At 39.0% G+C, this 12,121-nt stretch overlaps 3 protein-coding genes across 3 annotated transcripts; all 3 read right to left on the bottom strand.

Annotated features, from left to right (window-relative positions):
- Positions 1-582: 582 nt before the first annotated feature.
- Positions 583-2,151, bottom strand: LOC108890734 (complement C1q-like protein 4). Its single transcript, XM_018687725.2, has 3 exons — positions 1,896-2,151; positions 1,469-1,597; positions 583-958 (listed from the first exon to the last, which is right to left on the bottom strand). The coding sequence occupies exons 1-3, from the start codon at positions 2,134-2,136 to the stop codon at positions 684-686; spliced, it is 645 nt and encodes a 214-aa protein (XP_018543241.1). The 5' UTR covers positions 2,137-2,151; the 3' UTR covers positions 583-683.
- A 1,260-nt stretch (positions 2,152-3,411) lies between these two features.
- On the bottom strand, positions 3,412-5,061 carry LOC108890737 (cerebellin-3). Its single transcript, XM_018687729.2, has 3 exons — positions 4,909-5,061; positions 4,228-4,356; positions 3,412-3,834 (listed from the first exon to the last, which is right to left on the bottom strand). The coding sequence occupies exons 1-3, from the start codon at positions 4,970-4,972 to the stop codon at positions 3,533-3,535; spliced, it is 495 nt and encodes a 164-aa protein (XP_018543245.1). The 5' UTR covers positions 4,973-5,061; the 3' UTR covers positions 3,412-3,532.
- Positions 5,062-8,924: 3,863 nt separating this feature from the next.
- Positions 8,925-10,206, bottom strand: LOC108890736 (collagen alpha-1(VIII) chain-like). Its single transcript, XM_018687727.2, has 3 exons — positions 10,075-10,206; positions 9,762-9,890; positions 8,925-9,343 (listed from the first exon to the last, which is right to left on the bottom strand). The coding sequence occupies exons 1-3, from the start codon at positions 10,136-10,138 to the stop codon at positions 9,042-9,044; spliced, it is 495 nt and encodes a 164-aa protein (XP_018543243.2). The 5' UTR covers positions 10,139-10,206; the 3' UTR covers positions 8,925-9,041.
- Between the last annotated feature and the right edge of the window lie 1,915 nt (positions 10,207-12,121).

Below are 12,121 nucleotides of genomic sequence, written 5' to 3' on the forward strand. Positions count from 1 at the left end.
GACGTTAATAAGTAGAAAATTTCCCCCGAGCGGACGCCATTTTCTGTCTAGCGCAGAGTGAAGATACGTTTTGGGGAAGTTATGAGTTATGGGTAATGCGTTTGCAGAGAGCATGTACGTTTGCTAAAATTTAAATATTGAAGTTTACTAATTTACCTGTGACTCTTTACAACACCTGGAACTGCAGTCCCTCATCTCTGGGAACTACATGATGTGCAAAACTTATAAAAATAGTAAAACTGTTGAGAGAACATTGCAGGTAAATATGAAATGTTGATGGTAAAAGCTGTTTTATGACATTTTTAAAGGTTTTGTTGTTGTTGTTTGAATAGACCCTCTTAAGTAAAATGTTCAGGTAATAACTAGGCATGTAGTTATAACCTTAAATAGGCACTTTAGGATAGTAAAAGATGGTCACTTCTTCTCAGTAACTATTTTGCATTTTTGGACAAAACTGACATATGAGGAAAGCTCATTGAGTGTTCAAAATGAAAGGGATGATCCTCCTCTGATCCTCTTAAAATGTTGTATTTCTTGTTGATTTCATGACATGAAACAGTAAATGGAACAGTCAAGACTCTGTGACAGCCACCTGCTTCAACCTTGTATTTTTATTTCAATGTAGATGCATCATTGATCTCAGATTTTTATAATCATTATTCTGGAGTCATCAGTTCTCACATTTAATGGATCAGAAAACCACTGAAGGTGGTGTGGCGCTCTGCAGCCCAAACATGGTTGCCTTTAGGCAGACGCATATGCACCTCATCCCCTTTCTCCAGCTTCAGGACCACTGCATTACCTCCAGTATCAGCTGGGTCATAGCTGGCCTGGGTGTCATCTGACTTTATAATGGGGGTGTCGTTCTTGCACAGTATCAGCCCTGATGCATGTTTTCCTTCAGAGCGGAAGAAGAAGATGAAATAATAAACACCATCAACCGGTGCTGTAAACACACCTGTGGAGACAACAAGATATTCATCAGATTAATTGGTTTTCTTTCTTTGTTTCATTGTTTGTGTAGTCTTAAATAACAGCAAAATCTGTTGCAAAAAAGTTCTGATCATGTCTCTTTGTCTTGACTTTCTGGATGATCCACTGTGTTTCTACAAGATGCTAACTTTTTTCTGCATTTTGAAGCTGGTGAGGTTGTGTACAAGAAGTAAAATCAGAGACAGAAACAGTTGCCTGCAGCTGGAAACAAAGTCAATCACAGTGATAAGACTGAACACAACAGTAATTGTGCTGTGCAATCAGCTCAAATATTACTGGAGCTTTTTTTTAAAACAAAATTTTATTGGTCTGAAATTGCAACTGGTAAAACTTCAGTAGCCAATGAAATTTTCTGATGTGATTTATAATACACAGCTACAGTATATTCTTCAAGCCTCCATGGAAAATAGCTCAACAATACTCAAACCAAACAAACAACACAAGTTGTTGGTGTGGCCCCATATGATGTATTTACCTGTAGACATGTTGAAGGCATCACCATTGTTTGTGATCTTTTTGCTGTACCTCAGCGTCGTGTCAGCATCGAAGGGTCCATAGTTTCCACCCTGGTCTGCTGCTACAGTGAATGCCACCCTGGATTTCCCTATGTAAAACAAAACATTCAAAGCATTTCTGTTCAGTTTCATCACAATACATACAGAGACTCTTTGGGTTCTGAACTGTTGGTGAGGAAAAAACTAACATTTTGAAGGTGTCATTTTGCTCCAATTTGTGACATTTTGTCAACAGCATGATAATTAATTGCCAAAATATCTGAAAGATATTTAGCACTTGAACCCATATTTTGTCATTACCATTAATTTAATATATTATCACCAACTTTAAAGTTACCCTTAAATACATTCTTCATTAAAGTCATTAATGAGACAGTTTCATTTTACATTTCATCTTGAGTTCCTCGATTTTTTCCTCGCTGGCCTTCAGTTTCTTTTCCAAAGCTGCCAGTTTTGCTTCCATCTCTTGTAGCTGATCGTGTGGGTAGGGACAGTAGATGAATCGGTCTTCACTTGTCATTACACCGTCTCTGAAGCTGTGATCAATAGGATCTTTGCAGCTGCTTTTATCTTGTTTGGCAGTGTTGTCACGTGCCCCTCTTAACTGTAATGGGAGGAAGAATGTCATGTTTCCCAGGAAAATGTGTACCTGTACTAACTAGTTTGGTTTTACAAGAAATTGAGCAATATGTTTTGTAAGATTCACCAGCAGTCTTTATCCAGTGTTTCGCAACATTTGTCAGAAATAGTGTGTCTTAATATTTAAGAAATGCTATGTATATACATTCACTCAGCTCTCAGTTGTACACGTATGAATTTATGAAGTTATCATGTAGCAGTGCAATGCATAAATTGATGCAGATACAGGTCAGGAGCTTCATTTGATGTTCACATTAAACATCAGAATGGGGGAAAAAAAAACTTTGACTGTGGCAAGATTGTTGACACCAACTTTTTATGCATTAACAGTCTCTAGAGTGTCAGGAAAGACAAAAACACTGAGGGAGTGGCAGTGCTGTGGATGAGCTTAAATGACACATCTTTTCTATTGTAAAGAATCTATTCTTGTTTTGATATAACTGTGTAGATATTGACATTATTGAGTGGGGAAAGGGAAGTCACATTACTGGTTAGACACGCAAATTTTTAGTAATTTTTCCTTCGTCTTCTCTGCTGTTTCCCCTCGCCTGGTGTTAAGTGTTTGTCCCCAGTTTGTGTCACCTGCAGCTCATCAGCACTGATTGCCACCTACTCAGCTGCACTGTTAAAGTTCAGTCTTCCTCCCCAGTCTTACTGCACTTACACTTTAGGCTTTTTTTTTTTTTAAACCAGTGTTATTAATAACCTATGGAAGACATGTACAGTGACAACCTCGGTGCTGTAGGCTGCAATTCAGTAAGGTTTCCTGTCCAAAACATAATCACACCTCTTAAAGAAAGTATGTTTTCAGTTTATACACAGGGAACTTTTAGCCACTGATTACTCTTAGGAAACAACAACAGAATAGATATGGGTGTTTTGATACACTTATGTTTTTAGTTTATCCCACAATGGAGGGTATTCAGTGAAATGACAGTTATGTGTATACTAACGGTTCTGCGCTTCTCCGTAAAATGAGCATACTAACATATAGGCTATTATTTACTAATCTGATGTTGTGGTGAGTCAAATATTTATGAGTGGTGGCTCTAAAGCTTTGCACAGTGTATACAGATGAGGTTGTTGCAGCAGTGCCTCAGGTTTTGTTCAAACCTTTCTATCTCATGAATGGTTCCCACAATCAAGGACTGTAAAAATAATTCTGCCAAAATGAAAGAGTTGATCCTCTGTGAACCAGTAGAATTTCATATTTCTTGTCGATTTCATGACATGAAAACCGTAAATTAAACAATCAAGACTCATGTGACTCATGTAGTGATGATTTATTTTGGTTGCAAACACAGTAGTATGACATCAACAGTCACCTGTTTCAACCTGCATTTTAATTTTAGTGCAGTTGCATCACTGATCTCAGGTTTCTGGAATCATTTTTCTGGGGTCAATTCTCTCATTTGACTGACCAGAAAACCGCTGAAGGTGGTGTGGTAGCCTCCTGCCCAAACATGAGAATTTTCACCCATGCGAACATACACATGGTCCTTTTCCTTCAGCTCCAGGACCACTGCATTTCCTCCATTGTTAGTTGGGTCTTTGGAGGGTTCCTGATCAGATGTAGTAACAATCAGGTGTTCGTTCTTGTACAGTGACACGTTTGCATATTTGTTTCCTCCAGCGTGGTAGGAGAGGATGAAACAGTAAACACCTGCAACATGTGCAACAAACACACCTGTGGAAACAAGAGGATATTCATCAGATTGATGGGCTTCTGGGGAGATGTACGCATTTTCAGAATGAGTTCATCAAATTAAAACACTCAATTATTATCACAACACAGAACATTATGGTCCAGAGAGAACTGAGCTGCTGTCAAAACTTGTATCCACAAATAAACAGTCTGTGTAAGATAAAATGATGTGAAATAGATTGGATTTAATCTAAATGAATTGCATATACATAAAAATCTTATAATGGATACTGTTTATTTGTTATTAAATAAAAAGCTGCATTTATTTGGATGCTGGGGGACAGAAGAATTTCATAAGTCTCAACTTGCTGAATACTAACTGCAGTCTGCAACTTCAAAGAGACACAGCTACAATAATGTCATGTGATGTATTACCTGTAGATTTATTGTAGCCACCACCAATGTTTGTAATCAGCTTGTTGTAAACCAGAGGCATCGGTTTGCTGGAGGCTTCATGGACTCCACCATGATCTGCCACGGCACTGAATGCCACGATGGTTTTCTCTAAATAAAACAAAATATTCAAAACATTTCTGTTCTGTTTAACGTGTGTTTTTCATCACAGTACACGCAGGTTGAATTTCTCACTGAATCTATACTTAAGTCGTCATGTAAATTATCCTTTGAAAATATTTGTGCCGCATCTATGCATAGTGTTAAAGGTGCAGGTGGTACGTTAAGTGGCAGATATGATGTTGAATCTCTATCAACAGCTATTGAAGAGGATTTACCCGTAAATTTTAATGAATCTTCTCACACCTTTTTAGTATATTGCCCTAATATTCATATTCATAATATTCAAATCTGTTTCACCATCAATTGATGTTCCCATTTAACCTGAGTCCAGACAACTGTTGGTCAGTTGGTCATGCTGAGGTCTGTAAAAATTAGCCCTGGAATCCATACTTAACCATTTATTATTTAACATACCATCTATATTTCCTCTTCAAATGCAGTTTCTGAATTATTTTACCACATATTAAAGAACTGGGGAACCAACCTTAAATGTTCTCTAACATTCTTTTTAAAATCATTGAAGAGAAAGTTTCGCTCTACCTTTTTCTGTCAGTTCTGCAATCTTCTGTTCGCAGGCCTTCACTCTGGCTTCCAGTTCTGCCATCTCTGTTGGTTGATCACTCGTGGTGGGATGGTGAGTAGGTTTTTTGTCTTCACTCTGTCTCCAAAGCTGTGATCTGAAGGGTCCCTTCAGCTGCTTTTATATTGTTTGATCGATAACGGTGTTGTCACATGCCCCCCTTACACAATGACAGGGAATCTTGAAAATTTTATCTGTAGATGTTTGAGTCAGATATCAGTTTCCTAATATTTTCATACAAAACAGTCTGTAAAGTTTAATCAGGTGCAGTGTTTTAATGAATGCCTTGTTTATGAGAGAGGTCAGAGGGGAATGACCAGACTAGTTGTAGCTGACAGGAAGGCTCTGGTAACTCAGATAACCAGTCTTTACAACTGTGCTGAGCAGAAAGCCATCTAAGAATGCACAACACATCTGACCATGAGGTGGATGGGATACAACAGCAGAAGACCAGGTCAGGTTAGCCTCTCCTGTTAGCCAAGACCAGAAATCTGAGGCTGCAGTAGACACAGGTTTGCCAAAACTGGACAGTTAGAAAATGAAGCCCAGTCTGAAGATTCTGGATTTCTGCTGAAGCACAGTCATGAGGCGATCATTTAAAAAAAAAAAAAAAACTAACTAAAATCAGGCTATGTAATGGCTGTGTGTTTGGGGTTCGAACCCCAGATCACGTGGGGCTTTCCTGTGTGGATGTTCTCCCTGTGCTTGCATGGGTTTTGTTCAGGTACAGAATCCTCCCACAGTCCAAAGACATGCAGGCAGTGACGTGCAGTCAGGGGAGGCAGGTGAGGCCGTGCCTCACCTGTCATCATGGAAATATAAAATTAAAAAAATAAATTAAATAGTTATATTTATTCAGTGATTTGTACTTTAAAGTTCTTTTCCATTTAACTTCACCATTCTTAGATTTTTTTTCAAAATCGCTGAATTTTCACATTTACAATTCAAATACTAAGAAGAGACGAGCGGTGAGGCAGCAGCCCGCTGAGCCTCACCATGGATTGCGCAATGACTATGCTAACTGTGCTGGCTTGCTCTGCAGGGAGACCGTATTGCTGTCCCTCTGCATGTTGCCATTAAAATGTTCAAACACTTTTAGTATATGAACTAAATTTCTATAGTTTAGCTGGTGTATATAATGTACAGTGTTTTTTTTTTTTATCAACAACTGTATGTGTGTAACGTATTCTTGTGCTGAGCGATCATAAAACCGCTGCGAAGAGGCACTAGGTGAGGCTTGCAGTTCTCCTGCCTCATGGCAGGGGGCGCTGGTGATCCCAGAGATTCTTCTTACGACTCCTCGGCTGCAGAATAATAGAATTAGTGCCAGCAAGCTACAGTAAACAGTTAGCAAGTCAAGTGCAACCATCCAGTTATTTTTTCGTATTGCTTGGCCTTATTTTCAAAATGGAGGATTACATATCTTCATTTATAAGTAAAGGTAAGACGATAATAACGTTTTTTTTAAAGTTCTTTTTTTCTATGCTACAGTTTGTATATGTAAAGAATGCTGATATGAAATTTTAAACAAAACACGTTATTTGTTGCCAATCAAATGGTGAACAAGCTACTCTGTAGGGTTCATATGTTTGTAAATCTGACTGTGATGACGTCAGTGCCTCACCAGCCATGAACCTCACCGCACGTCACTGCATGCAGGTTAGGTTAACTGGTGATTTGAATAGGTGTGAATGTGAGCGTGAATGGCTTTTTGTCTTGGCTATTTGTTGGCCCTGCGATGGATTGGTGATCTGTACAGGGTGCAGGGCGCAATCCTTATGGATAAGCAGTATAGATAATGGATGGATGGAGAGATGTACCAAGTCCTCCTCAATTCTTAGATATTCAGGAACTGCTCGTTTTCACAGCCCTCAGGGATATAAATGGTAAACTGACAAAATGTGTTTCTAATGTCAGAGATAGCCTTCCCCAAAAACACAGTGGCCAGGTGTAACTGCTGAAGACAATGGCAAAATGAATTTGGGGGTGGAATCTTATCTGATATCTCTTCAAACTCATTGGGTGGTGCCTCCTACAGAAAGATAAAGATGCCAAACATACAGTGAAGGCAACACAAATGGAAAGTCCTTGAATGGCCAAGCCAGTCATCCTATTTAAATCCAGTCAAACTCTCACGATACTTCTTGTGTCTGTGAGGAAGAGATAGCGTTGCCATTCGCTGACCCTGTCCTGTGCTGCCTCCACATCTGTTTTCTGTTTTAATAGGGAAGTGATTCTCATGAACTGATATCTATAAGTAGACGGTATTCTGAGCAGTGAGTCTGTTGACACTGGCCAGCAAAACAGGAATCAGCTGGAGAAACCAGGTGGAGAAAATTTCCAAAAAGTTGCTATTTCAAATAAACAGTATTCTGAAGATACAGGAAAGTCCCCGAATCCCCCAAATTATCAGAGGCTAAAGTGAGGAGCGTATGTCAACAGTGAGTCTCTTTTTCCAGTCTTCTCTGCTGTTTCCCCTCCCCTGGTGTTAAGTGTTTGTCCCCAGTTTGTGTCACCTGCAGCTCATCAGCACTGATTGCCACCTACTCAGCTGCACTGTCAAAGTTCAGTCTTCATCCCCAGTCTTACTGCACTTACACTTAGGCTTTTTTTTTTAAACCAGTGTTATTAATAACCTATGGAAGACATGTACAGTGACAACCTCTGTGCTGTAGGCTGCAATTCAGTAAGGTTTCCTGTCCAAAACATAATCACACCTCTTAAAGAAAGTATGTTTTCAGTTTATACACTGGGCCGATTATCGGCGCCGATATTCAGCATTTTGAGGCATTTCGGTATCTGCCTTTTTTTATTTTTTAATCTGACGGCCGATAAGAGATCAATTTAAAAGTGGGTTATTTTGGCTCTGATGCAGCCTCTCTGTCTGCAGTCACTACTCTGTCTCCAGCATTGTCCCACCCACATCACCATCTGATTGGTTACACACAGAGCCAGTGCACAGGTAACAGCCAATCAGCAGTGAAAGCTGTGCATGCACAGTGCTCACACACACTGAACAACTCTGCTTTTTGCACCACAATCTGCTGCTCAACTGGGACTACTAATTGATTTGAGACTCACATTTCTGTGCAAATTTTATTTAACTTTGTTTTATTTACTTTATAAAACTTCAGGAAGCAATTTATTTATTTATTTAAAATTTCAGCTAAGAGATGCTGCTGACCCTGGGAACTCCCTGCACTTTTTGTTTTTGTTTGAACTTAAAACAAAGATAAATGAAAGATAAAATAACATTTCAGTGATATTGAAATTTTGGAAAACTTTATTTACTGTAGAAAACTTTTGGGAGCTATTTATTTGTTTAAGTTCCATTTAACTTTATAAGACATGCTGCTGAGCCTGAGAGCTCCCTGCACTTTTTGTTAGAATTTTAAAACAAAGATGTCTATTGTCTGAGATAAAAAAAAAAAAACCTTTAACATGTTACAAATCTGAAAAGCTGTTTAATAAACATATACTTAAAGGCATATAAACAAAGTTAAGTGTTGGAGTTTGTATTATTCAAAATTTTGATGCCAAGATTTTCACTTTTACTGCAAATGAATATCAGCTCCAAATATTGGTTATCGTCCTCCTTGACTACTAATAATCGGTATCAGTATCGGCCCTGAAAAAACCATATTGGTCTATCTCTAACCTGTACTAACTAGTTTGGTTTCACAAGAACTTGAGCAATATCTTTTGTAAGATTCACCAGCAGTCTTTATCCAGTGTTTCGCAACATTTGTCAGAAATAGTATGTCTTAATATTTAAGAAACACTATGTATATACATTCACACAGCTTTGTCTTCTCTGCTGTTTCCCCTCCCCTGGTGTTAAGTGTCAAAATCAAGGCCTGTGAAAATAATTCTGCCAAAGTGAAAGAGTTGATCCTCTGCGAACCAGTAGAATTTCATATTTCTTGTCGATTTCATGACATGAAACCGGAAATTAAACAATCAAGACTCATCTGACTCATGTTGTGATGATTTATTTTGGTTGCAAACACAGTAGTATGACATCAACAGTCACCTGTTTCAACCTGCATTTTAATTTTAGTGCAGTTGCATCACTGATCTCAGGTTTCTGGAATCATTTTTCTGGGGTCAATTCTCTCATTTGACTGACCAGAAAACCGCTGAAGGTGGTGTGGTAGCCTCCTGCCCAAACATGAGAATTTTCACCCATGCGAACATACACATGGTCCTTTTCCTTCAGCTCCAGGACCACTGCATTTCCTCCATTGTTAGTTGGGTCTTTGGAGGGTTCCTTATTAGATGTAGTAACAATCAGGTCTTCGTTCTTGTACAGTGACACGTTTGCATATTTGTTTCCTCCAGCGTGGTAGGAGAGGATGAAACAGTAAACACCTGCAACATGTGCAACAAACACACCTGTGGAAACAAGAGGATATTCATCAGATTGATGGGCTTCTGGGGAGATGTACGCATTTTCAGAATGAGTTCATCAAATTAAAACACTCAATTATTATCACAACACAGAACATTATGGTCCAGAGAGAACTGAGCTGCTGTCAAAACTTGTATCCACAAATAAACAGTCTGTGTAAGATAAAATGATGTGAAATAGATTGAATTTAATCTAAATGAATTGCATATACATAAAAATCTTATAATGGATACTGTTTATTTGTTATTTAATAAAATGCTGCATTTATTTGGATGCTGGGGGACAGAAGAATTTCTTAAGTCTCAACTTGCTGAATGCTCTGTTGTGCTTCTAACTGCAGTCTGTAGCCAAGTTTCATTGGTCTGGAATTGCAACAGCTACAGTAATGTTGTGATGTATTACCTGTAGATTTATTGTAGCCACCACCAATGTTTGTAATCAGCTTGTTGAAAACCAGAGGCATCGGTTTGTTGGAGGCTTCATGGACTCCACCATGATCTGCCACGGCGCTGAATGCCACAATGGTTTTCTCTAAATAAAACAAAATATTCAACACAGTTCTGTTTAACGTGTGTTTTTCATCACAATACACACAGGTTGAATTTCTCACTGAATCTATACTACCATAACTGCCATATTAAAGAACTGGGGCACCAACCTTAAATGTTCTCTAACATTCTTTATTAAAATCATTGAAGAGAAAGTTTCGCTCTACCTTTTTCTGTCAGTTCTGCAATCTTCTGTTCGCAGGCCTTCACTCTGGCTTCCAGTTCTGCCATCTCTGTTGGTTGATCACTCGTGGTGGGATGGTGAGTAGGTTTTTTGTCTTCACTCTGTCTCCAAAGCTGTGATCTGAAGGGTCCCTTCAGCTGCTTATATATTGTTTGATTGATAACAGGGTGTTGTCACATGCCCCCCTTACACAATGACAGAGAATCTTGAAAATTTTATCTGTAGATGTTTGAGTCAGATATCAGTTTCCTAATATTTTCATACAAAACAGTCTGTAAAGTTTAATCAGGTGCAGTGTTTTAATGAATGCCTTGTTTATGAGAGAGGTCAGAGGGGAATGACCAGACTAGCTGTAGTTGACAGGAAGGCTCTGGTAACTCAGATAACCACTCTTTACAACTGTGCTGAGCAGAAAGCCATCTAAGAATGCACAACACATCTGACCATGAGGTGGATGGGATACAACAGCAGAAGACCAGGTCAGGTTAGCCTCTCCTGTTAGCCAAGACCAGAAATCTGAGGCTGCAGTAGACACAGGTTTGCCAAAACTGGACAGTTAGAAAACGAAGCCCAGTCTGGATTTCTGCTGAGGCACAGAGTCATGAGGCAGTCGTGTCATTAAAAAAAAATAAAGTCAGGCTTTATAATTGCTATGTGTAACATTAGTAACAATGTGATGGACTGGCGATCTGTCCAGGGTGCAGGGCGCAACCCTTATGGATAAGCGGTATAGCTAATGGATGGATGGATCTACCACATCCTTAATTCTTAGTTATTCAGGAACTGCCCGTTTTCACAGCCCTGAGGAGGATAAATGGCAAACTGATGAAATATGTTTCTAACGTCAGCGAAAACAGAGCAGCCAGATGTAACTGCTGAAGACAATGGCAAAATGAATTTGGCAGTGTATAGGAACATCTTATCTGCTCAGGTTACTGTGCATGCCTCCAAACTCACTGGGTGGTGCCCCCTCCTACTACAGCAAGATAAAGATCCCAAACATACAGTGAAGGCAACACAGAAGTATTTCAAAGGAAAAAAATGGAAAGTCCTTGAATGGCCAAGCCAGTCATCCTATTTAAATCCAATCATACTGTCACAAGGGAGAAATCTACCTGAGTAACTGTACTTCTTCTGTCTGTGAGGAAGAGAACCATTTGCTGTTACCATCTGTTTTAATAGGGAGGTGATTCTCATGAACTGATATCTATAAGGACACAGTATTCTGAAGAAACAAGAACATTCTCACCCGTCAGCAGTGAGCCTGTTGACACTGAGCAGGAAAACGGGAATCAGCTTAGGACAAGTGGAGAAAATTTCCAAAAGTTTGCTTTTTTAAATAACTGCTGAAATAGCATGACAGAACATTAAATAAACGTAGAGGTTGACACAGAGGACAAATGATGACATAAAGAAAGAAGACATAATAGATATAATGGACAAACCTGCAGACAATAACAATAAGTGATGTATGTGATCTAATCTAATCAAACAGTGACTTTGAACTGACAAGGACACAGTATTCTGAAGAAACAGGAAACCCTCCCACTTCCCCCAAATTATCAGAGGCTAGAGTGAGGGGCGTATGTCAACAGTGAGTCTCTTTTGCCAGTGAATAAGATTACATGAGGCCGCAGAACTTACAAAACAGTACATTCAGTGACAGTGAAAAATGCACTCTTAACGTGTTATGGCTTGCAAGCACATATAGCACTCACTCATGCCATATACCATCAGTGACAGGCATGATGAAACATCATCAAACATGTTAAATGGAAAGGGATATCATGAATGGTTCCCAAAACCAAGGCCTGTAAAAATATTTCTGTTCACACCCTATGTTCTCATATTCTTTCAGCCCTTTGTGTTACTTCAGTTGTATTGCCTCAGAAATGCTCTATCTGTGAAGCCTTGGGCATCATTATGTTGAAAAGCCTCTGGACTGATATTGAGGCCGTTATAAATCCATGTTTTTGCACCTATATGATATCAATCATTATTTTTTCTTCAAACACAATCAGTGATTAAAC

The sequence above is a fragment of the Lates calcarifer genome, linkage group LG14, assembly GCF_001640805.2.
Source record: "Lates calcarifer isolate ASB-BC8 linkage group LG14, TLL_Latcal_v3, whole genome shotgun sequence".
In the NCBI taxonomy this organism is placed as follows: domain Eukaryota; kingdom Metazoa; phylum Chordata; class Actinopteri; family Centropomidae; genus Lates; species Lates calcarifer.